Source organism: Orycteropus afer, unplaced genomic scaffold (genome assembly GCF_000298275.1).
Source record: "Orycteropus afer afer isolate SDZICR_OR568_19922 unplaced genomic scaffold, OryAfe1.0 scaffold00005, whole genome shotgun sequence".
NCBI lineage: Eukaryota > Metazoa > Chordata > Mammalia > Tubulidentata > Orycteropodidae > Orycteropus > Orycteropus afer.
Genome location: NW_006921592.1, coordinates 30,388,296 through 30,415,507, shown reverse-complemented (window position 1 = coordinate 30,415,507; position 27,212 = coordinate 30,388,296). Strand labels below are relative to the sequence as shown.

Here is a 27,212-nt window from a genome sequence, read left to right as displayed (position 1 = left end):
AGAAAGACAACCAAAGACTATTTATCAGAAAAGGACTCAAGGCAACTCATCCAAATATCTCTGTCTCTTGGTTTCCACTCTCCTCAGTGGTCTTCCAAGAGTTGGTTCCTCACTAATAACAGATACTCCTCACATGGAGGAAAGTATAGTCTCTTAGCAGCCAAGTTTCCCAACTACCCCCACCTAAGAGGAGAAAAGACCATATTGATTCTCAGATCACATTGTTAAAACATTAAGTAGATGCTTTCCTCTCAACAGCCTGCTGTCTGTTAGAGACAAGGCACTTTGTACTATGTGGATGTCTGGACTCGGGTTTGTGGGTTTTCACCTTGGGAATTCTGGCTCCATATGACTTGCTGTTTCAGAGGAAGTATATGAAAAAACCACACTGACACATTTGTATAATACAATGGCTTAGTTTCAACTCCATGTTGCTTCATGCTAATGCATTCAAGGTTGCAAGAAGTGAATTCTATTTCCCCTCAAACCTTCCTGTGTTACCATCCTGACTCACTTTCCTGACTGAAAATCCAAGGGGACTAAAAAAGCATCATCTTAGGCTTCACATGAAGTAGGTTTGTTTGGAATGTGGGAACAAAATCAAGATGGCTGATTTGGCAGAGGTGAAATGACCTCTTTGGCACTAATATAATAATAATACTAATTTCCTTTATGGACATTCTAATAATCAGTTTTTATATGTACTTGTAATTAATCAAAAATGACAAAACACTGTATTAAGAAAAAAAAAAAAGGTGGAAAGTAATTTGATGTGAACAGATATTTGAGGCCCAACTTGAGTGGTTTGTCTGAAGAGTCCTCAAGAATGCTCCCATCAAGGGCAGTACAGACAACAAATATGAACCCTTTTGCATATACAGTACTGAGTTGTCAGTGAAAGCAAACATGGGTATAGGGACGGATAGATGGGTAAACAAGCTAAACAATTAGGTGTGTCTAAATGGAGAGTGTATCCAAGATCATATATAGGGTTGGCAGACAATGGGCCTATAAGTTCATGTGAATGATCAGAATTCCCAGGTGTATAGTAGAGCTGACAAGGGGCAAGGTTATGGTTATTGCTTGGTCACAGCCAGCTACCCAGAGGGACCGAGTAGTTGATCCTGCGGGCTTGGGACCATAGTTGCAGGGGACATCAAGCTCAATTGGCATAACATACTATACAAAACATTGTTCCACCTACTACTTTGGCGAGTAGCGACTGGGACTTTAAAAGCTAGGAAGCTGCCATCTAGATGCAACAACGGGTCTCTCCTCGTCAAGAAGAAAGAAGAAAACCAAAATTAATGGAAACAATCAGTCCTAGCGACTGGTACACCATCCGATCTGCAACCTATACAACTATGAGACCAGAAGAACTAGATGGTGCCCAGCTACCAATGCCATCCACTTGGAAGGGATGTAGGAGATCCTACATAAAGAGGGAGAACAATGTGGAACAAAACTCAAAATCATTTGGAGGCAAAAAAAAAAAAGAAGGTGGGGACCAGGTTTGCTGGTCCAATGGAGCCTGGTGTAACCACTGAGACTATGGCCCCTAGCTGCCCTTCAGGTCTGGAATTGAACCCACAACTGTGGTTTCCAGCCAAACAAAGTACAGGCATGTGAGTTAAACATTTACCTCAAGTAGACACACGCCCTGGAGAGAACAATCATGGGAGAAGGAAGGGCTGCTTATGCACAGGGAGATAGCTCAGGATGCAGAAGAGTATGAAGGGATGGACACTGGGAGGAGGTAACTATGGGGAGGAAGTGGGAGGGGAGCTGCTGCATTGTAAATTTTGGTCAATGACATGAGACAAAGTATATGTGAACTGCTGTATGAAAAGTGAATTTACTCTGTAAATCTTCACCCAAATCCTAATAAAAAAAAAAAAAGAAAAAGAAAAAGAAAAACAAACAACACAGCTTTGAGGAACATTTAATCTAGAGATATAAAAATGATTGCTGGAAGACTTTCAAAAGCTAAGAAAATGTTGCCTTTAAGGAGCAGAACTGGTAATCATAAATTTTCTGCACTAATATTTAGTGTAAGATATTAGTATTTATAGGAACTATGGAAATAAAACATTTAGAAGTCTAAAAAAATAAAAAAGAAAAAAGAATGCTCCCATCAAGAGACGCAAAGGAGAATGTGTAGCTTGAAGAGAGTGTTCACACACTCAGAACTCTTCCCTCCACATCCATCCTTTCCACTAACCTTCTCAGATGTCCCCTATATGAACTGAGGGGGTAAAGGCTGTGAACAAAGTAGTTGTAAACATGACACTGTTTCTGCTCTCTGCCAACAGCTTACATCCTGGTGAAAATTTAAGGTTCCTGCCCTCAGAGAGCTAATTACCTAGTTAGCAAAATGACATCTGGTGAATGGCAAGTGCATGGGATTCAATGGGGCTCTGTGAGCCAAGAGTCAGAGAAGACTTTCTGGGTGAGAACTCAGTTAGGCACCAAAGGCTGGGTAACATTTAGTCGAGGATGGCAAGGACAGCATCAGTAGAAGGTAGAGGAAGGACAGGAGTTAAGATGCAGAAACCAGCCAAGTCAGAGGGCAGTGAATTGTTTTTAGGTGCCATTGAGTTGGCACCAACTCATAGCAACCTTACGTACAACAGAACAAAACAGTGAGGGCAGTGAGCAACCTGGTTTAACCAGAGCTGAAGAACCTTCCAGAATTACAGGGATGTTAAATGGAAAATGATCACTGTCTTTAACCTCTTAACGTTCAGGCAAGCTATACTATGTTCCCAATGCTGGATTTGAAAACAATACCTTAAGGTTGGTCCTGGCTACTGAAAGGCATAGAAAGAATATCATATATCAAAGCCTCTAGAGTGCTAATGGGGCAGCAGTGGTTCAGGGATAGAATTCTCGCCAGGAGACTCGAGTTGATTCTGGGCCAATATTCCTTACGGGCAGCCACCACCTGCCTGTCAGCAGAGGCTTACATGTTGCTATGATTCTGAATAGGTCTCAGTGGAGCTTTCAGACTAAAGTGGATTGGAAGAAAAACCTAGTTACCTGCTTCCCCAAATCAGCCATTGAAAACTTTGTGGATCACAATGGTCTGATCTGCAACTGACTGTGGGGATGGCACGGGGCCAGGCAGTGTTTTGTTCCATTGTGCATGGGGTCACCGTGACAGCACCAGCTAACAACAAAAACAAGAATTCTAACAATGCCACATCTGAAAAGCAGTAAGGCTTTCCAATAGTCAATAAAGCAAAACCCAAACCTGCTGCCCTTGAGTTGACTCCCACTTATAGCAATCCTGCAGGACAGGGTGGAACATCTTTGTAGGGTTTCCAAGGCTATAAATCTTTATGGAAGCAGACTGCCTCAGCTTTCTCCCATGGAATGGCTGGTAGGTTCAAACCAATGACCTTTGTGTTAGCAGTTGGGCACTTAACAACTGCACCACCAGAGCCCCTTCCAATATTCAACAGGGGCTCAAGAAATTGCCATTCCTTCCTTACTTAGTTCTGATGCTTTGACTACTTTCTCAAAAACAATACTTCCCAACATCCTCTGCTGTTGATTCATGTACTAGATCTCAAGGAGATCATGTCCTTTTCTTGTCTTCAACCTTTTCTCACTCACAGAAAACCCTTTGTAAGTCTCTCCACTGTGGTTAATCCACAAGTCCCCTTAATCTTCTGTTACCTGCACTACAGAGAGCATAAGGCTTGTAGTCTTACCCAGAACGGAGACCTGGAGAGAGGCTGCTGACACTCTCTTGGGCCAGATAAGCAACCCAAACCCAGCTGACTTACTGTTGGGACTGCAAGATTTCTCTATTTGTGTTTTCCCTGGTCTAATAGGCAGACTAAGAAGCCCAGTGAATTAACATTTTCAAAGATGCCAAGTTCCTCTCATGAAAGCCACAGCTATAAACATGGTGCACCACTGGGCTCCTGCACCGTGACATGGTACAACACCACTTCCCATAATAAGCTTAAATCAACACGGCTATGGTACTGTTCAAATCACCAAAATGATGTGTCATTCAGATAATATTTCAAAATAAAAATGGAACCTCGTCAACTTGAGAGAACTTGCATTTATTTTATTTTACGATGGCAAGGATCAAAGAGCCTGATGCTAGCTGGGTCGGTGTGCTGGGCCTTTCCTGACTTCTGACAGTGACTCAGCCCATTTTATGATCAAGTTCAAGCTAAGTAAATGATGAATCAATGCCCGCAAAGCAAGAAACCATGCCAGTTTCCCACTAAAAATCGCAAAGTGTGATAAACCTATTTCCGTTAAGAAAACTGCTGGAGTTTGTACTGGGGGGTTTCCCAGTCAAACAGAGGCAAAGATCTATAAACCCAAAGCGGAAGGTAAGCACATTTCCTCTGAGGGCTTTCAGGCTGGACATTAACGCAAACACAGTGAATAATTCCAGGCTGTTTCATGTCATCCTCCTCACTGAAGCTGATCAAAAGAGATAACCTACCTCACACTAGCAGCCCCAGCTGGGCTGGCACGGGTGGGCACACATCCTGCAGGAAGGGCCCACAGAGAGGTGAAGCCACAAGAGTAGAAGTGTCTGCTTCAGCCATCATCCATAGAAAGTACCATTTCCTGCCCCTTCCTCTCCACGTTCCCTTCATGGTTATTCACCTTACCAACCTCCCTGATCATCTAACAACTTCCTCTGGCTTCCAAACTTGACTCTCTCAACCATGCCAAGTGCCAACACGAATCCCTGCTTCATGCTATCTATCATATCAAGTGCTTTGCCTGTTTTAAAAACAAACAAGCAAAAAACCCCTCTGTCGTCGAGCTGATTGCAACTCATAGCAACACTATAGGACAGAGTTGAACTGCCCTTGGAAAACTGACAGTTTTCCAAGGCTGTCATCTTTATAGAAGCAGACTGCCACATTTTCCTTTTGTGGAGCAGCAGCTAGGTTTGAACCACTAACTTTTCAGTTTGCTGCCAAGCACTGCTTAATCACTCTGCCAGAAGGGGTCCTTTACTTGATTTAGTTCATTTAAAAAACCAGTTGCTGCTGAGTCAACTATAATGCATGGTGACCCCATGTGTGGAGGCAGAGTAAAACTGTGCTCTGTGGGGTTTTTGGTGGTTGAGTTTTTGGAAGTAGACTACCAGGACCTCCTTCCATGGTTGGTTGTCCTTCTTACCTCTAGTTCTTGCTTCCTGCTTCAGGTATGAAAACCATCTTGATGCTAGAGTTCTTTCTCTATAATGTGAATCTGATTGTGCCCCATTCTTAGGGGCAAAATCTTCAGCATAAAATAACAATTCCACATAAGCCCATTCACTACTATCTGACATTATCAGCCATGGAAACCCTGGGTGTTACCATCCTAAGTCACTCAGACCTTCCTCAGTGTGTGTCCTCACCACTCCCTGCCTCAACCCCACATCTTATGCATGTTCTCTTGCTGCCTGGGATGCTAGACCCCATTTATCAATCTGGAAAAGGCTTAGTCCTCCTTCCATACTGTCTTTCTTTCCCTGTCTCCTCCAGACAGAGTTGGGGACATCTTCTTTGGGGTTCCTTTAGCATCTGTTCTTGCACTGATTTCAGCAGCATTTCTAAACCTGGTTCACATGCCTGCCATCACCACTAGGTCCTGTAAGTCCAGGACCATGTTTGAAGAATCTTTGTGTCTCCAGAACTGAGCACCAAACCAAACCAAACTTACTGCCATCAAGTCAACTCTGACTCATAGTGATTCCCATTGGGTTTTCAAGGCCATAAATCTTTATGGAAGTAGATTTCCCCATCTTCCTACCATGGAACGGTTGGTGGGTTGGAACCACCAACCTTCTGGTTAGCAGTCAAATGCCTTAGGCACTGCACCACCAGAGTTCCTTAGAACCCAGCACAGTGTCTGGTATATAGCAGGCATTCAACAGATGCTTATTAAATAAATGTATATATTAATAAATAGTAGGCATCTTGGTTGGCTGCTGCTAAGTCAGCCTTGACTAATGGTGACCCAGGTACAATAGGATTGGACTGTTGTGATCCATAGGGTTTTTGCTAGTTGATTTTCAGAAGTAGATTGCCAGGCCTTTCTTCCATAGTAACTTTGTTGTTAGGTGCTGTTAAGTCAATTGCAACTCATAGCAACCCCACGTAACAGAGCAAAACTGCCCCATAGGGTTTTCTTGGCTACAGTCTTTATGCGAGCAGACTGCCAGTCCTTCCTCCTATAGAGTTGCTGGGTAGGTTTGAACTGCCAACCTTTCATTTAGCAGTCAAGCACTTAATCGCTGCATCACCAGGGCTCTTTACAGTAGGCATAAACATGTTTAAAATAGGTAGTTTCTCAGACTTAGAAACACATATTAGAAAACGCATAGAGCAGCCAACAATGATAAAAGCATGGTCTGCCAGTGAAAGCCAGGATTCAAAGCCTCTATTCCTGCTGCCCATTCAGCCCATTACTTTGCCCATCAAATGCCTATTACTCCAGAAACGCTCAGGGGTCCCCAAAAGAACTTTGTTCCCTGTGGGCATCTGGGAGTAGCCTGAAGGTGGGCCAACTCAAACCAGATGACAAGTGGAGATGAGGTGCCAAGAAGTGTGGGCACGTTGTCCAGCCAGTGAGGGTCAAGTGGTACAGAAAGAGGGCCTGAGGGTCATGTTTCCCTCCACAGTCATCTGTACCAATGCAGTCATATGCTGGGCAAGCAAAGTTCACTGGTACCTACTCAAAAAAAGGGCAGGACACAGATACAAGAGACTCAGCCTTGTGTTTTGGTTTGTGGTCCATCAAAACACACTCAAGAGGGACTAGGGGACAGAGGTAAGGACAAGAAAGGCCTCTGGAGCCAAGGAGAAGTCAGAAATAAAAACATGAAGATTATAGACTTTCCCCTAGAAACTCTGTATGAGGGTGATAGCAACATGGAAAATTCAGTAAGCAGGCCCTTTCTTCTGGGCCATACAAAATCCCATGCTCCCAAACTGACACTACTAGCCTAGGTGATGGAATGCCACCTTATACATGGAAAGCACTCCACCTTCACATCCATGGCTTCAAACTGAGTTCCCAAAGTGGTGCTGCACACAGGTGGGAAACACAGAGAAATTCAGATGCGTTTTGCCAGCATCAGATAGTTCAGTCAGCTATTGCTAGTATCTTCTTGTTTTTTCTCCCACGGAAAAATAAACCAGATAATGAGCTACTTGCTCCACGGGCTTTGTGTATGTACTTTTAAAATGTCACCTTTGGGTAAAACTCAACCCACTATCGGATTATTAATAAAATTCAGCAACTGTCAGATCACTTCTCCGTGCAGGGAGGCTTGGCGGCAATACCTATTAGGAGAGAGAGACAGATGGCCTTACCTCTCAGCTCCCGCGTCCACAGCTGCGAGTGGAGGTAACTGGGAGGGGTGGTGATGGGGGCTCCCCTGTACATTATGTCCCGGAGAAGGGTGACTGACAGCGTGTGGGGGTGGCCCAGCCCCGGCAGCTGTTCCACTTCGGCTCGAGTGATTGCTGGAGAAAAGGGGAGCTGAAATTGAGAGAAAACAAGCATCAGATGACACCTCAAACGGAGCCGCATTTTTTAGTACCAATTGCCGACAGCAGACATATTTTAGAGGCTAGTTTGTTTGTCTCTTGGTGGTTTCAGGGAAACCCTTCTCCCCTTTTTGGATACAGACAGCTTTTGTTTTCCTGGAGGGTCAGGTTCCTGGGCTCTCAGGCCTTGACTGCTGCCTCAGGGACACATGCTTAGCTCACTAAGAGCTGATAGTCTCACTCAGAAGCACTGCCTCGGCCTGCCAACCCTCTGTCTTCACGGTGTATAATTAGTCAATCTTGTAATGTTTGTATCTGCACGAAGGTCCATGTATTAGCAATCTCAGTCACAGGGAACGAGAGTCAGGTACCAGAATATTCCATCAGCTGACTAGGAAGGGCACACCACCTGCCCTCTTACTCTTCTCACTGCCCCACTGAGCCACAGTGGGTCAGCGGGGGTCTCCCCTAGTCACTGGTGAGTCTGTAGCATGAGTAAAGCTTCCCTGACCTTAACATGGATGTGATATCCTTCACAATTTTCACATATGTATCTAGCCGACCTTCTTCAATTGTGTCATGAAAGAGCACAGTCTATCAAAACTGAGTCCTCTCATCTCAGTCAATTATAAACAACAATATCATTCATAAAGTATATGTTTACATCCTCATTTGGTGAATAGTGTCTGGGATCTTAAAAGCTTGTGAGCAGTCAGGTTTCTACTCACGTGGAGCAAAAGAGAAAGAAGGAAACCAAAGACTCAGAGAAGAATCTAGTCAACGAGACAGTAGACTACATGAACCATGGCCTCATCTACCCTAAGATCAGAAGAACTAGATGGTGCCTGGCTACCACTACTGACCATTCAGGGACATAATAAATGGAGTCTGATAGAATGGGAGAAAATATGGACTAGAACCTAAAATTTCTAAATAAGCATGTAAAAAACAAAACAAGGAAACAAAACCACACATAAAAAAACACTTACTGGACTGGTTGAGAGTGGAGGACTCCCTGAGACTATTGCCCAGTTATATATATTAAAAAAAAAAAAAAACACTGCCATCAAGTTGACCCAACACACAGTGACCCCCACTGGGTTTCCGAGGCAGTAAATCTTTACAAAAAGTAGATTGCCTAGTCTTGCTTCCACAGAGTGGCTGGTGGGTTTGAACTACCAGTCTTCTGGTTAGCAGTAACATGCCTTAGTCACTGTGCTACCAGAGCTCCTTAGTTATATAGTTATATATATTAGGTGCAGTCAAATCAGTTCCAACTCATAGTGACCCCATGTACAACAGAACCAAACACTGCCGGTCCTGTGCCATCCTCACAATTATTGCTATGTTTGAGCCTGTTGTAGCCACTGTGTCAGTCCATCTCATTGAGGGTCTTCCTATTTCTCACTGACCCTCTAGTTTCTCAAGAATGGTGGGCCTTCTCCAGTATCCCTGAGATACTCTTTAAACCTTGAAATGAAACTAGCCCCTGAGGTCACCGTTTAGCTAAATAACAGATTGGATCACAAAATAAAAAATAGCACCCATGAGTACTGAGCTCCTTTAAAAAATCATCTATATAAGAGCAAACAGTCAACACTTACTCTAAAGCAAAGTTGAGAATGTTAAGGGGACAGGGAAACTAGATTAATGGAAATGCAACAACCAGAATGGAAATAATGAGAATGTCCATGCATCGGGAAGAATGTAACCAGTGTCACCTTCCCCAAAAATACAATAAAATATTATTACAAAAAAAAAAAAAAGAGTCTTCTGCCAACATCATAAAATATGGTAAAGGCCTGAAACACAGCCTTGGCACTTTCCTCCACTATGGCTTCTTACAACACAGAATGAAGTATATAGCCTGGGTCACAGGGGCAGCCTAACCTTGGAGAACTATATTTGATCTCAGACTTAGATGTGTGCCCAGGAAGATGGGCTAATTGGTCTGATGTCACCAAGAAAACCTGGGCTTGTCACCTTCACAGTCTATCAGAGAGGCTCTGTCAGACTCCGGGACTCACTCAGTAGACATCTCATTACGCAGCAAGCAGACGGTATCATTATGCTGACTCCCTTTACCTCCTTCCCGGATGAAGCTATGCTGAGCTCTATGCTACCTTTTTTCTCTTCGAACTTACTCTACTGCTATCAAAGAATAAATGGATTAAGAAAAAAGAAATCAGGTTCAGGGCTAAGGAAGAGAAGCCATATTATCAAAAAGATTTGCAGGTTTAAAAGTTCAGGGAGGTATATTTTTAGACCAGTACCACTTTCTGCCCCCTCTCTAGGATAGAATTAAGATCCCAGATAAACCAGCCCCCAAAAGCTTAACCCGATGGAACAAGAGTTCAAGTACTTAAAGGGACATGTGAAGAGGCACAATTACCATGTTCCAGCTCAAAAAGCTACTGACAGGTGTGATCTATTATGAAGAGTTTATTCCTGGCAGATCAGCCTTCTGTCAGGTTAACTCTTGCCCTCAAAAGCCTACATTCTCCACAGCCCTCCATGTCCTGAAGAGGTCGTGGAGCTAGAAAAATGCTTACCAGCCCAAAAGGCACAGCCAAGCTTCTGTGGTGTGTGTCAGCTTCAATAAAACTTGCACGTTTGCAAACTCACTAGAGTTGCCTTATGAATCACTGCCCTCATTTGTGCTCAGCTAGCTTGGGGAACCACAATTCTGCTTGTATTCCAAATAATAATTTTACCCAGGGGAGAAGATTTGGATTGACTGTGGCAATAGTTTCAACACTGGTGTTTGTCAGCATGGAGCTCAACATTTTATACACTATTCGAAAAACGAATGGAATAATAAGAGGTCACAGAGACACTGTGAAAGCACAGCTAATTTTTTTTCCCCTGCCTTACTACAGAAACGTGAGCTCTTGTATTTATTGGTGTCAGAGTTGCTGAATGCACCCATCACTTATTCTCCCCTGGAGATATTTGTGTGTGTCTGTGTGTGTGTGTGTGTATGTGTGTATCACAGAAGCAGCACAAACCCTACTGTTTACAGCTCAGTGGGCAATAGGGAAATGTGGTGTACATACTCTATGCTCTATAACATGGTCCAACAGACAATGGAGTGCTTCAGAGAGGTCTACAAAAGGCCTACCATGTTCTCTTCAGACATTAGCTGCAATGAACTAGGCTGCAAAGTCTGGTGTCATTTGTAACCTGCCATCCACTAAAATATGCTGGGTTGAGGGCCTCTCTATCATTCCATTTAATAGCCTGGACCAACTGACCAATTGACCGACCATCTGACCATCCAACCATCCACCCACCCATCCATCCATCTACTCATGTCATTCATTCACTCACCCATCTACCCATCAATCTATCCATGTATCCATCCATATGTCTATCCATTCTTCCCATTTATCCACTCACCCACCTTTTCATCTATCTATCTACTCACCTATCCTATCCATCCATCCTCCAACTATTGCTTTTTCATATAATTTATTTTTGTTGTTGTTGTTGAGACTATACACAACAGAGTATACAGCCATTCAACAATTTCTACATGTATAATTTAGTGACATTGCTTACATTAGTCAAGTTGTGCGACTATTCTCATCCTCCTTTTCTGAATTACTCTTCCCTTATTAACATAAACTCACTTTCCCCATGTTTCCTGTCTAATTGTTCAAACTGCTGTTATCAATTTGATCCCATAGAGATAGATCTTTAAAGAGAATAATGCTCAGGACAGACATTTTTACTAGTTAAGCTAAACAATTGGTTGATCTTAGGAGCTCTGGTAGCATAGTGCCTAAGGCACTTGATTGCTAACCAGAAGGCCGGCGGTACAAACCCACCAGCCATTCCTCGGAAGGAAAGTTGGGCAATCTACATCGGTAGTGATACTGCCTCAGAAACCCAAGGAGGGGTCACTGTGAGTCGGGTCCAACTCAACGGCACATAACAACAGCAACAAAAGAAGACTTAAGGAGATAATTTTGGTTTAAGTTTTAAGGTTTAAAGATTGTTTCAGAGCAATAGTTTCAGGGGTTTATCCAGCCTCCACACAAAACAAAACAAAACGATTGGCACTGAGTCGATTCCAACTCATAGTGACCCTACAGGATAGAATAGAACTGCCCCATAGCATTCTCAAGACTGTAAACCTTAATGAGAACAGACTGCCTCATCTTTCTCCCACATGGCAGCTTGTGAGTTCAAACCATCAACCTTTTGTTTAGCAGACCAAATACCTTAACCTCTGTGGCACCAAAGCTCCTTCTAGCCTCCATGGTTCCAGAAAATGTGAATTCTCTGAGACTTTTAAGTTCTGTTCTGCATTTTCTCCCTTTTGATCAAGTTTGATAGAATTTTTGATCGAACTGTTCAGTAGTGGTAGCCAGGCACCACCCTGGTCTCATGGCAAAGGAGGCAGTTGTTCGTGGTGGGAATTAGCCATTCATTCCATTTCCCCCTCCTATTCTTTACTCTCCCCTTCTTTCTCTGCTGCTCTAAGTCGGTAAAGACCAATTGTTTTACCTCAGATGGCTACCTGCAAGCTTTTAAGCACTATGCTTAAAATGCACCCAGGCATAATGCAAGGAATGAAGAGACAGAACAGAAGCACTAAACAAGTTATTAGGTCAATTAAGTGGGATATCCCATGGAACCATGACCCAAACCCTTCAAACCAAGAAACCAAATCCCATGAGGTATTTAGTAGTACATAAGCAGCCTCAGCAGATACTCTTTGTGTGTGTGTTGTGTGTGTATTGACTACTAACCAGAAGGCTGGTGGTTCAAACCTAGCAGCCACTCCTCAGAAGGAAGGTTGTGCAATCTACTTCCGTAATGATACTGCCTTGGAAACCGAAGGAGGGGGTTGCTATGAGTTGGTACCAACTCGACGGCAGTGAGTTGTTTTTTTTTTTGTGTGTGTATGTGTGTGAATCATAACAAATTATGGATAATATTGTGAAGAATGGGAATGGGAATTCCTGAACTCTTAATTGTGCTTATGGGGAATCTGTACACAGATTAGGAGGTTGTTCTTTGAACAGAACAAGGGGATACTGCATGGTTTAAAATCAGAGTGTGTGTCAGGGTTGTATCTTTTCACCATACTTATTCAGTCTGTATGCTGAACAAATAATCTGAGAAGCTGGTCTATATGAAGAAGAACATGGCCTCAAGATTGGAGGAAGACTCATTAACAACCTGCAATACACAGATGGCATAATTTTGCTTGCTGAAAGTGAGGATGAATCGAAGCACTTATTGATGAAGATAAGACTACCATCTGCAGTATGGATTATACCTCTCTATATAGATACATATATATGTGTGTGTGTGTGTATGTGTAGATATATATATATATACATATATATAATATATATGCTTCACTAAGGAGCTCTGGTGGTATAGTGCCTAAGGCATTTGACTGCTAACCAAAGGTTGGCAGTTCAAACCCACTAGCCACTATGCAGAAGGAAGACTGGGCAATCTACTTCCATAAAGATTTAGTGCCTCAGGCGTATGAGGTGAACATTTACACTAGCTAAATACACTCCTTCGAGAGAACAATCATGGGAAAATAAAAGGGCTGTGTATATACAGGGACATAGCTCAGGGCACAGGAGTGCATAGAGGAAAGGGCACAGGGAAGAGGTAACTATGGGGAGGAAGAGGGAAGGGAGCTGTTGCACCGAAGTAAATTGTAGTCAATGTCATGAGACAATGCTGTATGGAAAGTGAATTTGCTCTGTAAACTTTCACCCAGATCACAATTTAAAAAAAAGATTTACTGCCTCAGAAACCCAAAGGGGGCGCTATGAGTCAGAATTAACTAATGGTAGTGAGTTTTTTTTTTTAATGTTCTCACTGGTTTTACTTCTCTAGAAAACCCAGCTTAACAGTTTAAGACACCGATGGAATCCATTGTGGGGCTCAGTGAGAAGGACCAGGACAGGACAGAAAGGAACATTCATCCACCAAGTCCTATTCTTCATTGGCTTAGGACTACTAGGTGTTATATCTCTCATGCTTCCGAGTTAGTGCATGTACCAGGGTGGCTAAAGCTTCTGACAGATGCCCTGCCCCCGTGCATCTGAGAATCCTAGAGTAGAAAACAAGAGGAACAAAGAGTAACTGAGAGGAGCTGCCATGTTATGTCTGGTATAGCTGGTTGCCACAGTAATGACTGGTAGGAACAGGTGATGGAGAGGGTGAATCGGGGCATATGAGGTGCCTGGTACAGTGAGAAGACTCAGGAACTCTGCTTCCAGCTGTGCTCAGGTTGAGTGCCAATGGACAGACAGTCAAACATGGGTTCACAGCCCTGACCTCCACTGCTACCATTGGTAAATGTCACTTAGACAGACAGAGGCTGGGGTCTCCCATAAGAACAAGAAAGAGAGGGCTTCATGGTTGAATTTGAAGTACGAAATTAGAAAGTGTACTGAATAGTTTCTTATGTTGGGTATAGGAAACTGGCTCTTAGCAAAACAAGGTCTTTGAGTTGTCTCTGTATTCTAATGGATGGGATAAGAAGCACAGGACAATCTCTCTTCCAGTGAGAGATTACAACCTAGTCAAAGCTTATAAATCAGTGCCCATAAAAAGCATTTTGCATTTTCCAGAACATGACTGCTGGTTGGGGATGTTGCCATGACTGACATAATGACCAGAAATTGGGAGAAAGTAACAACAGGCCCAATCCCCATGACATATGGCCTTCCCAAAAAAATGGCTATCCCAAGAAGTCAGCTAGCTGTGACCTCAGGACTGTCCTTGGTCTCAACCAAAGATACATATTTCTGTGAAATGGTCTTTATGGCACAGAAATGTCTCATCTATTCACACTGACATCTAGGAACTGCTGAATATCCCAGGTATGCATCCAGAATATGATCTTAATTACTATAGTCTAAGAATATTTATGCATTAATTTATTCAAACACCATTTTCCAATACCTACTCAGTTACTAGGATTCCCTAAGAAGTGCAAATAACGTTCTTGTCTGATAACCAAAAGGTTGGAGGTTCAAGTACACCACAGGTGTCTTGGAAGAAAGGACTGGCAATCTACTTCCAAATAATCAGCCATTGAAAATCCTATGGAACTCACATAAGGTCTTAAAAGCTTGTTGTTGTTGTTGTTATGTGCCGTCAAGTCGGCCCCAACTCATAGTGACCCCTCCTTGGGTTTCCGAGGCAGTATCACTACAGAAGTAGGATTGCCCAACCTTTCTTCTGAGGAGTGGCTAGTGGGTTTGAACCACCAGCCTTCTGGTGAGCAGTCAAGTGCCTTAGGCACTATGCTACCAGAGCTCCTCTTAAAAGCTTACAAGTGGCATACAAGACACAACTATTGGTCTCTACTCATCTGGAGCAAAAGAGAAAGAGGGAAACCAAAGATTCAGAGAAGAAACTACTCTATAGGACTAAGTGTTGTTAGGTGATGTCGAGTTGTCTCTGACTCATAGCAATCCTATGCACAGCTGAACAAAACACTGCCTGGTCCTGTGCCAGCTCCACAATCCCTGCTATACCTGAGCCTATCACTGCAGCCACTGTGTCAATCCATCTTGTTGAAGGCCTTCCCCTTTTTTGTTGATCCTTCACTTTACCAAGCATGATATCCTTCTCCAGGGAATGGTCCCTTCTGACAACATGACCAAAGTAGGCAAGACAAGTCTGGCCATTCTCGTTTCCAAATAGCACTCCAGTTTCACTTCCTCCAGGACAGATTTGTTAGTTCTTTTAGCAGTCCATGGTACTTTCAGCATTGTTCGCCAGCACCACAACTCAAAAGCATCAACTCTTCTTCAGTCATCCTTATTCATTGTCCAGCTCTTGCATATAAGCCAACTGAAATTACCATAGCTTGTGTCGGGTGCATCTTAGTCTTCAAGGAGATATCTTTGCTCTTCAGCACTTGAAAGAGGTCCTTCACAGCTGACTTGCCCAGTGCTTTCTATCATCTGATATCCTGACTGCTGCTTCCATTGGTGTTGATTGTAGAACCAAGTAATAGGAAGTCTTTGACAACTTCAATCTTCTCTCCTTATTGTGATACTGCTTATTGGTCCAGCTGTGAGGATTTTTGTTTTCTTTATATTAAGGTATAATCCATACTGCAGATTATAGTCTTCAATCTTCATTAGTAAGTGCTTCAAGTCATCCTTACTTTCAGCAAAGTTGTGTCATCAGCATATTGCAGGTTGTTAATCAGTCTTCCTCCAATCCTGATGCCACGTTCTTTTTCATACACTCCAGCATCTTGGATTATTTGCTTAGTGCACAGATTGAATAAGTATTGGACTAGTAGCCCACACAAACCAAGGCCTCATCTTTCGTGAGACCAGAAGAAATAGATGGTGCCCAGCTACCACTACCAACTGTTCTTACCAGGGACACAATAGAAGGTCTCAGTTAGAATGAGAAAGAAACAAAGACCAAGACTCAAATTCTTAAAAGAAAAAAAAAAAAGGCCAGACTTCCTGGATTTATAGGGACTAGGGGAACCTCAAGACTGTTACTCTAAGAGATCCTCTAAACTTGGGACTGAAACCACTCCTGGAGGTCATCTTTCAGTTAAATGGAAGATTAGCTCATAAAATAAATAACATCACTTGTGAGTGCTGTGCTCTTAAATAAAAAAACAAAAACTCTAGACCAAACTGTCAACATTTACTCTAAACTAAGAAGGTATATGGTGGTGGGGAGTAGGGAAGCTAGATTAATGGAATTGGAACAACCAGAATGGAAATAATGAGAATGTTGACACACCATGAAAATTTTAACCAATGTCACTGAACAGTATGTACAGAATTTGCTAAATGGGAACCTAATATGCTGTGTAAATTTTTGCCAAAAATACAATAAAATATTACTTTTAAAAAAGAAAAGAAAACCCTACAGAGCACAGTTTTACTCTGACACATGTGGGGTCACCATGAGTCAAAGTCAACTTGATGGCAACTAGTTTGGTTGTTTTATTTTTCTCTCTGTATCAGGCAGGTGCTAATCTCTATCAATGTTAAGTCTGAATACCTGCTGGCTTCACACAGACATGCTTGCCACAACATATGCTTCCAGACAGATACTTAGACTTTGCCAAATGATTTCTAACCTCAGGGGAGGGGGAATCTTCATGTTAGAGAGAAATTGTAAGTTCGTTCACAAAAGGAAAATATTTTTTTCCATACACACTCCAACTGATTTCCCAAACTCAACTGAGGGGGAAGACAACTTGGCCCATCCACCAAAGCATAAGGAAGAGGACCACTAGCAAGGTGAACAGCACTAGTGATAAAAATCAATTGCACACACAGGATGTCATGTGGGAGGGTGCCATGCATTGTCTGGTGTCACCTTGGAGGTCATTACTGCTTTTGAGGCTTCAAGAGGGCTTTTACATGACCCTCCAGATGTGGATGTGACTGGCAGCTGGAACAACTGATTAGGCACGGCAGAAGAACATATTGGAAATTCTTAGTGCTTTTGTGACTAAGAGATGGTAGACTCCCCAAGGAAATAAAAGCCGGTCTTTAGATGGATCCATGAGACAGCCTTCAGCAGAGGACCAGAGTGTGCCTCCCTGCTGTGTTAGCTTTGCTCTCTCTGGGGCTTTGCTTATTGCAGCCCCCACCCCATTGTCTCCTGCAAAGGTGGGGCTGGGAGCTCAGTTGGACACTAGCATTATATTGAAGCAGCATCTGTTGACCTACGTGGTTCTCAGATGCCAACTCACTAGCTATTAAGGATACAGGCATGTTGGTGTTTAACCAGCTCAGCACAATTTGGGCTAACAGGCAACTCACTCTCCATTCAAATGAAAACAATTCCTCTGTATTTCTGATGGGTATGGACAGGGCACCCACAGGGATACTTCAGCAATGACATATTCATGTGTGAACGGAGGGAGACAAGGACGGTTTAGTAGCTTTCTGAGCCATGGCAGGTGACCTTAGATGAGGTCATAGGGTCTGCATGTACATCATGTTGTTGTTGTCATCAAGTTGATTCTGGTTCATAGTGACCCCATGTGACAGAATAGAACTGCCCATGGATTTTTCTAGGCTGTGATCTTTACGGGAGCAGATCACCAGTCTTTTCTCCCATGGAGCCTCTGGGTAGATTCAAACCACCAGCCTTTATGTTAGCACCCAAGCACTTAACACTTGTACCAGCAGGGCTCCTTGTTTATCACGTTAGAGGGTAGTCAAGGCCTCCCTTACCAGGCTGAGTAAACTGAAAACAGCCAGATAAACAGCATATTCCTGGATGGTCAGCTAGAATCCTGTTCCACACGCTTTACTATGCAAACCTATCACCAGAGTCAAATGCAGATTCTGGTTCAGTAGGTGTTGAGGGAGCAGGGGAGTGGAGATTCTCAGTGTGCAACCCACTTCCTGGTATGCTGGGTCTGTCCTTTGAGTACTGGGTGCTAGACCATATCCTAACTGCATTTCATTTTCTGGCTGCCTCACATCTTAAAATCAATAGATAGATAGATAGATAGATAGCTGCCATTGAGTGGACTCCAACTCATGGTGATCTTATGTACAATAGAACAAAACACTGCCTGGTCCTGCATCATACTTATGATGGCTGGCATGTCCAAGTCCACCAATGTGGTTTGTGTGCCAGTCCATGTCAATGAGGGTCTCCTTTCTCCCCCCTGGCCCTTTCCTTCAAACATGAAATCCCCCTCCAGTGATTAATCCTGCCTGGCAATACATCTAGGGCAAGCATGTCAGACAAAGTTCTGTTTTGATCCATAAGGTTTTGAGTGACTAACTTTCAGAAGTAGATTGCTAGGCATTTCTTCCCAATCTGGCTTCGTCTGGAATCTCTGCTAGAAACGGTCCACCATGAGAGACCCTGCTAGTATTTGAAATACTGGGGTATAACTTCCAGCATCACGTATGAAAAGCTGACAGACAGATGTTGGTTATAATCAAGATTAACATTGAGTGCTTCTTATGTGCCATGGTGTCCCTGGGTGGCACATTTGGTTAAGTACTCAACTACTCACAGGATGGGTGGTTTGAACACAACCAGTGGTGCCTTGGAAGAAAGGTCTGGTGATCTGTGTCTGATAGATCACAGCCTGGTAAAGCCTATGGAGGGCAGTTGTACTCTGCAACACACAGGGTCTCTGTGAGTCAGAATTGACTCATGGTGACTAGTTAGGTTTTCGGTTTGGTATCAATGTGCCAATTGCTTTATAAGCATTTCTCTTGAAATTCAGGTTCTGAATCAGGCCACCCTGGGACAGATGCCTGGTGAGGAGCAGAGGTGGGGTTCAAATGCAGGAAGGCTGATTTCAGATCTCATACTCCTAACGACCACACTATGTTGTTGTTGTTGTTGTTATATGCCGTCGAGTCGGACCCAACTCATAGAAACCACTCCTTGGGTTTCCAAGGCAGTAACACTACAGAAGTAGATTGCCCAGTCTTCCTTCCGAGGACTATACAGCCTTTCAAATGCAAGATGGAGTCAAGACATGGCATGTCAGAGTGCAGATTACATATCAGCACATCGCATGTACATTTGCAAAGGCTGCCTGGAGTCAGTAAGCAGCTCCTCACCCACCCAGCCACATGATGTCAATGGGTAGCTTCTACCATCAAAATGCCAGTTGGAAGGCAAAAAGCACAATCCCATTTCTGTGCGTGCCCATCCTAAAAGCACCAAAACAACCTTAGCATTGACGACAGAACATTTCAAGCTCTAAAAATTAATTCAGGCAAGAAATTAGCTGAATGATTTAATTTGGAAAACAAATGGCTAGTAGGAAATGGGCTTTATCCCAAATAAAGATCTCAGATGTTTGTCAGCAGCATACTGATCCAATGGTGGGAAAGAAAACTGGCAGGCAGGGTGTTTTTGTAGCAATCTGGTATAGGCACCCTTTGTTGCTGCGTTCACTACTGTCCGGTTGCCTCCCACTCATGAGGACCCCATGAATAATGGAATGAAATGCTGCCTGGTCTTGCACCATCTGTGTGATCAGTTACAGATCTGATGGCTGTGGTCCACAGGGTTGTCACTGGCTCATTTTTTGAAGTAGATCCCCAGGCCTATCATCCTAGTCCTTTTTTTCCTGGAGGCTCTGCTGAAGCCTGTTCAAGATGATAGCAACACACAAGCCTCTGCTGAGACACTGGTGGTGGCTGGGGTTGAGCACTGGTCAGGAATCTAAACTGGACGTCCCGCATGGGAGGCAAGGATTCTGCCACTGAACCACCACTGCCCTACACGCACCCTTTACCACATGTCCTGGGCTGAAATGTGGCCACCTCTGTCAGTATGCATGAAGAAGACATGTACTGTGCAGCTCTGGAGCCACTGAGCTATTCTTGCAAATCTGCATTTGAAGTCCATTACGACTGCCTGGAGGAGCTCTGGTGGCTCAGTGGTTAAGGCATTTGGCTGCTATCCAGAAAGTTGGCAGTTCAAAGCCACCAGATGTGCTATAAGAGGAAGATGAGGCAATCTTACTTCTGTAAAGATTTGCAGCCTTGGAAACCCTATAGGTTGCTATGAGTCACAATTAACTTGATGGTAGTGGGTTTGGTTTGATTTTTGGGGGAATGTCTTCTAGTAATGGGCTTGCTCTCCTAGCAAAAGGGGCCTAGTCTTATCTGTGGACTGACAATAAACTTTCAGTGAATGACAGAATCATGCTGGGGCCCTGACAAATGGCATTTATGGCTTGGCAGCTAGTATACAGGGAGCAATGGTGGCACAAATGGTCAAGCAGTTGGCTGCTAACCCAAAGGGTGGTGGTTCAAACCCACTCAGTGACTTCACAGGAGAAAGACCTGGTGATCTGCTCCCATAAAGATCACAGCCTAGAAAACCCTATGGAGGCATTTCTATTCTGTCCTTATAGGGTCACTAGGAGTTGGAATTGATTTGATGGTACCCAACAACAGCAGCTTGTGCATGGGAAGAGGGATGGGTTCAGCCTTCATTTCTTGGGCATCATTTCCATGGTCAAGGCACAGAGAGGTTACCTAATTAATGAAACCAGGGTAAGTTTGCTTTCATGGAGTTAATAAAAAGAATTAGAGGGCCTTTGAGAAGGATAAGCTTAATCTTGGCTCCTTCTCTCTATCCTCCAAGAGAAATCTGGACCCAGGGAGGGTTCAGGAACAGTTGAACTGCTAGGGAAATTTGGGCCTCTTTGACCTCACCTGAAATTGAGCACCAGAGGGAAGCAACGTCAGGGTGGTGATTGAGAGGACAAAGTGTACCCATCATGATTCACATGGACCTGGATCTGAATTCCAGTTTTACCAATGACCCCCTATTTGTCAGTTTGTCATACTGTGGTGGCTTACTGGAAACTATGCCACTAGTATTTCAAATATCAGCAGGGTCCCCTTGGTGGGCAGGTTTCAGAAGAACTTCAAAACTAGGACAGATCAAGAAGAAGTAATCTACTCCCCAAACTTAGTCTAATGAAAACCCTATGGACCACAGCGGAATATCGCCCAATATAAAGTGCTGGAAGATGGACCCTCTAGGTTGGAGGGTGCTCAAAATACACAGTGGTAGCAACGACGGATTGCACATAGACTCATGCAAAACAATGATTGTGAAGATGGCACAGGACCAGGCAAGTGTTGTATATGGGGTCCACCATGAGGTACAGAAAACCTGACAGCAACTAACAACAACAACAACACAGCAATACACATTGGGCAGGTCATTAAGCCTAAGCTCCAGCAACTTAAAAAAGAGTAATAGCCTCACAGCATTATGAGGAGGGTTGTATAATATGTAGAAAATGCTTAGCAGAAGGCTTGCACTAAAGTTAGTGCTGAATAAACTGTTGCTGCTATCGTTGTGTTATTTATACCGTCATTGTTACTATTATTTATAGGATTAGTGGTGCGAAAGATTACCACTCGACTACTAGCTGAAAGGTTGGTGGTTCAAATCCAGCCAGAAAGCACATTGGAAGACAGGTCTGGCAATCTATGGCTGCAAGGTCACAGCCTTGAAGATATTACGGAATAGTTCTGCTCTATTCACATGGGGGCGCCAGGAGTCAGAACCCACTGAATAGCAGCTAACAACAACACAGGATCAGGGCGAGACAAGCATATGCTGTCTCAAATAGGAAACCTCCAATCAGAGTAAACGAGAGTCATTTTAAAAACGCAGACAGTTCATCAATCATACTCTCTAATAAGTTTATTTTTTTGTCCAATTTTTCATAAAGTTTGCAGCAAAGTATTTGGCAGACTCCTCACAGAGTGAAAATGCTGTAATTTATTTTGCAGGAGTAATGCACCCCTCTCAGTTACAACCCATAATGCATTTCAGTTTAAAAGATAACAAGTCATTTTCATGCATGATTGCACTTCGTTAAGGATGGAAAATGGGCTGTTACTAAAATGTCAACATTAATGGTCCCTCTCTAAGCTTAGTTTATCTTAAAGTAGTTTTACATTTTCAGTACTTCTTTTTGTTTGTGTCTCTTAGTGCATAAAGAGGCCTCCTTGGTTAATGTTCAGAATGCAAAAAAGACTTCCATTCAGCAATTCTGTGGAAAATGATCAATATTGGAGTGACTGGAGTCTTGATTCCCAACAGTGAAAATATAGGCCTCACTACCTCCTGAGGTTCTCCACATTTCATCTTTTTTTTATATATATATATATATATATATATATTTGGGTGAAGATTTACAGAGCAAATTCACTTTCCATACAGCAGTATATATATGTAAAAGATACACTTTGTCTCATGACATTGACCACAGTTTCCCACAATGCAACAGCTCCCCTCTCACTTCCTCCTTTCTTCATTCTTCTTTGCTCTGGATGAGGAGAGACCCATCGCTGCATACATTTCATCTTGAAGCGATCTGATGGTACTAGGTCCAGGGCAGGCTCCCTGGGTGGAGCAAATGGTTAATGTGCTTGGCTGCTAAGGTGCTCACGGAATGGCTGGGGGTTTGAATCCACTCAGAGATTCCTTGGAAGAAAGGCCTAGGGATCTACTTCCCAAAACTCAGCCACTGAAAACAATACAGTGCACAGTTCTACTCTGATTCACATGGGGTCCCATGAACCCATTGACAGGAACTAGCTTATCATTCAGTGCAATTAAGTTCATATACTTTCTCGGCCTAAATTCACAAACCAGAGAATTTTCTTGCGAGGAAAACACCTGGTCAGGTCTGTTTGAAAGGTTGATCTTGAGACTGAGGTTAATTAGAGAATACTAGAAATGTTTCTTGGAGCCCTGATGGTGCAGTGGTTAAAGTACTTGGTTGTGAACCAAAGAGCTGGCAGTTTGAATGAATCCCTCAGCCACTCCATGAGAGAAAGATATGGTAGTGTGCCATAAGGATTTACAGCCTCGGAAACCTACAGGCAGCTCTACTCTGAGAAAGTCATGAATGGGAATCAACTCAACTCCACAGCAGTGGGGTTTAGAGATATTTCAGTTTATCTCTGCCTTGTTGCTTATGAGCAGAGAGGCTTGTTGACCTTTTTCTTTCCTCCTAATGTCTGGGTCATCAAGTTGATTCCAACTCATCATGATCCCCAGTGGATTTCCAAGGCTGTAAATCTTTATAAAAGCAGACTGCCTCATCTTTCTTCTGCAGAGAAGCTGGTGGATTCAAAGTGTCGACCTTTTGTTAGCAGCCCAATGCCTTAACTACAGTACCACCAGAGCCCCTTGTGGTGCAGTGGTTAAGGTATTTGGCTCCTAAACAAAAGTTTGGAGGTTCAAAACCAACAGCTGTTCCATGGGAGGAAGATAAGGCAATCTACTTCTGTAAAGATTTATAGCCTTGGAAACCCTATGGGGTCCTCTGTGAATCAGTATCAACTTGATGGCAATGAGCTTGGTTTTTCGGAGTTTAATGCCTGGGCACGCCCCTCGTCCTCCTCCCCTCCAACAGGGAAAGCACCATCCCAGATTCTATTGAAATAGGGAAAAAGTCACTTCTTAAGGGTTTGCCTAGTCATCTCTCTAATCTTTCCCTTCTCCCTGCAGCATGAATAATTTTATGACTGCCGATCCCTAAAATTCTATTCTTTCTGCCTGTCTTTTTTTCCCTCTTCACTTTGCAGTGTAGGGTATCATTATCCAGCAGCTCCGATAAGAGGATAATAGAACAATCCCTTCTCAGCTAGATTGGGAGGCTGTCAGACTGAAATGACACCGCCCGTTCATGCTTGACACACTCCCCCAAGCTAATTGATGGCAAACAATGCTAACTGTCTGCTGTGCACTAAGACAAAGAAAACACACTCATGTCACCTGATGGGAGAGCCACCTGGCACCAGCAAACAGATGTGTAAGGGAGAGGTATGATGAAGGCAAGAGAAGGGGTAGCTCTGACAAACGTGCTTATTAACTTTGAGCTAAGAGTGCTGCTGTTCATTGGGGAATGGGAATAAATAAGGAAAAATGAGAATTTACTGATATATGGACAGTTCCATGAATATTCAGTTCTCATACAAACAGATATTCCCCCATGAGATCCAAACTTGTATGGAGTTTGCCCAATTACATCTCCACGTCATGAGGCTGGATTTATGGCCAGCAAAGAACTTGTTAGTGTTCTGAAGAGGAACATGCCTGTCCTTCTTTTTTTTTCCCCTTCAGTTCTCAGTGCACATATATTCCTCTTTCTGGAATATACTGCAATACAACTGGAGGAAGATAATGGCTGACATCAGCCACACAAGTGCCAAAGGTTACCATCAAACGTTCAGAAATACCAGGTGTAATTAACTTCACATGAGGCAGAGCTCTGGCAACATCTGCATTTCAGAACAAAGCCGTTTTGTTACAAGGAGAATGGCATTATTCTGGCAGCTCCTTCCAACTCTCTGGGACGAGTATTTCATACAGTCCTCTTGGGTCTTTCCAGACAAGGCATAACATGTCTAACCTCAACTCTCATACCTTATCTTTCTGCCTCCTGCCTCCCAATCTATTTACTTACACACAGAGTTACATAGAAAGTCAGTACAAAATGTAAACAAGCAAAAGACTTAGACTAGCCTATGGGAAAGCCAGCATTTGCCTCCTGGTTTGTGCCTTACATGAGCCTCTATTCTGGGGGAAAGGGAAAGCAGAAGGAAAAAGAAAAATGGAGGAGGCATGGCCAGCTGCTGTTAGAAGTGCCTGCGGAATGCTGATCATCTCTTATTTTGGAAATAAAGTCCAATTTTGCCACAGAAACCAAAGTTTTAGTAAAAAATATTGAGCTCTCAAGCATATGAGGTCACTATGATTTGGAATCGACTTCACAGCAACAGGTTTTTAGTTTTTCCCTAACTCCTTACTGTTCAACCCTTAGCTATCTCCTACGTGTACCATGTTGACCCCAAAAGATGTCTCCTTCCTTTCCAAGACTTCCAGGACAATCCCACCCACTCTATGCTAACATGACTTTAAAATATTTCATGAGAGGGCTTCCTGGAAATAAATTTCTACCATAGACCAAACCCACAGCCACTGAGTTGATTCTAACTCACAGTAACCCTAGAGAACAGAGAAGAACTACCCCATAGGGTTTCTAACACTGTAAATCTTTACAGAGGCAGATTGCCACATCCTTCTCCGTGGATATGCTGGAGGATTCCAATTGCCGACCTTTTGGTTAGCAGCCGAATGCCTTAACCACTGTACCACCAGAGGTCCTTAGTATAGACAGTCAATCTAGTTTTTAATGCAACATTCCTCTAGCCACGTCTAGGGCTGGTCTAACAACTTTGAACTCTCTCAGGGAATCTCTCTTTTTCCCAGTTCTTCAAAATGTATCAACAACAACCCTTTTTTGGGGAGTTGGGGTTGAATGAAGAATCAATATCTGAAAACCACTGCTGGTGTTGTTAGCTGCCATGGAGTTGGCCCCTGACTCAAGATGACTCCATGCATAATGGAACGAAATGCTGCCTGGTCCTGTGCCATCCCATGGTCATTTGTGGACTGGACCATTGTGACCCATACAGCTTTCACTGGCTGATTTTTCAGGAGTAGACTGCGGCCCTTTTTAGTCCGTCTTAGTCTGGAAGCTCCAATGAAGCCTGTTAAGCATCATAACAACACACAAGTCTCCAATGACAGACAGGTGGTGGCTGGACAAGAGGCACATTGGCTGGGAATTGAACCTGCGTCTCCTGCCCTGAAGGTGAGAATTCTATGCCTTCTGCAGTTAACACTGTTGCCATCAAATTGATTCAGACTCACGGCAACCCCTAGGTTGTCAGAGTAGAACTGTGCTCCACTGGGTTTTCAATTTTTTTTTTTTTAATTGTGATTTGGGTGAAAGTTTACAGAGCAAAATTCACTTTCCATACAGCAGTTCGCATACACTTTTTCTCATGAGAGTGACTACCATTTACCACAATGCAACAGCTCCCCTCCAACTTCCTCCTGATAGTTACCTCTTCGCTGTGTGCATCCCTCCATGCACTCCTGCCCCCTGAGCTATCACCCTGTGCATAAGCAGCCCTTCTTTCTCCCATGATTGATCTCTCCAAGGAGTGTACCTACTTCAAGTAAATGTTCAACTCATATGCCTGTCTTTTGTTTGGCTGGAAACTACAGGTGTGGGTTCAATTCCAGACCTGAAGGGCAGCTAGGGGTCATAGTCTCAGGGATTCCACCAGGCTCTATCAGATCAGCAAACCTGGTCCCCCTTTTTTTCCCTCCCAAATGATTTTTAGTTTTGTTCCACATTATTCTCCCTCTCTATCCAGGATCTCCTACATGGATCCACCTCTGAGATACTGACAGTGGTAGCCAGGCACCATCTAGTTCTTCTGGTCTCATTGCCATATAGGCTGCAGATCTCATGATGTACCAGTCTCTGGGATGAATTGCTTCCATGAATCTTTGGTTTTCTTCATTCTTCTTTGCTCTGGACGAGGAAAGACCCATCGTTGAATCTAGATGGCTACTTGCAACCTTTAAAGATCCCAGTCGCTACTCACCAAAAGTAGGAGGTGGAACAATGTTTTGTGTAATATGTTATGCCAATTGAGCTTGACATCCCCTGCGACTATGATCCCGAGCCCACCAGTTCAACTACTCGGTCACTGTGGGTAGCTGGCTGTGACCAAGAAGTGACTACAACCTTGTGCCTTGTAAGCTCTACTATATACCTGGGAATTCTTACAGATCATTGCTGTTGTTATGGGCCGCCGAGTTGGACCCGATTCATAGTGACCCTTCCTTAGGTTTCCAAGGCCATATCACTATAGCAGTAGATTGTTCAACCTTCCTTCTGAGGAGTAGCTGGTTGAACCAGCAGCCTTCTGGTTAGCAATCAAGTGCCATAGGCACTAAGCTACCAGAGCTCCCTTACAGATTACACAAATACACTTATAGGACCATTGACTGCCAACCCTATACATGGTCTTGGATACACTCCCCGCTTCATAGATATACCTAATAGTTCAGCCTGTCCACCCATCTATCCACCCATATATCCATGTTTCCTGACACTGACAATGCAGTAATGTATGTGCAAAAGGGTTTCCCTTTGTTGTCTGTACCTCCCATGTACCTCTCTATGTCTTCTTCCTCAGTGCCACTGTGTTGATCATTTACATTTGGTACATTGCCGTTCACTTCACCCAAATCAATACTTATCTCTACCTATCTAACAGTGTTCCCTACCCTCCCTTCTCACCCCTGGTAACCAACAAAGAAAAT

The 27,212-nt window shown here is 43.5% G+C and overlaps 1 protein-coding gene across 1 annotated transcript in view; it reads right to left on the bottom strand.

Moving 5' to 3' along the window:
- Positions 1 to 27,212, bottom strand: part of GLIS3 (GLIS family zinc finger 3) — a 650,925-nt gene that overhangs the window by 49,218 nt on the left and 574,495 nt on the right. Inside the window, exon 7 of the mRNA XM_007939384.2 lies at positions 7,350 to 7,518. Coding sequence (XP_007937575.1) covers positions 7,350 to 7,518 — 169 coding nt within the window. The remainder of the gene's footprint in view (positions 1 to 7,349; positions 7,519 to 27,212) is intronic.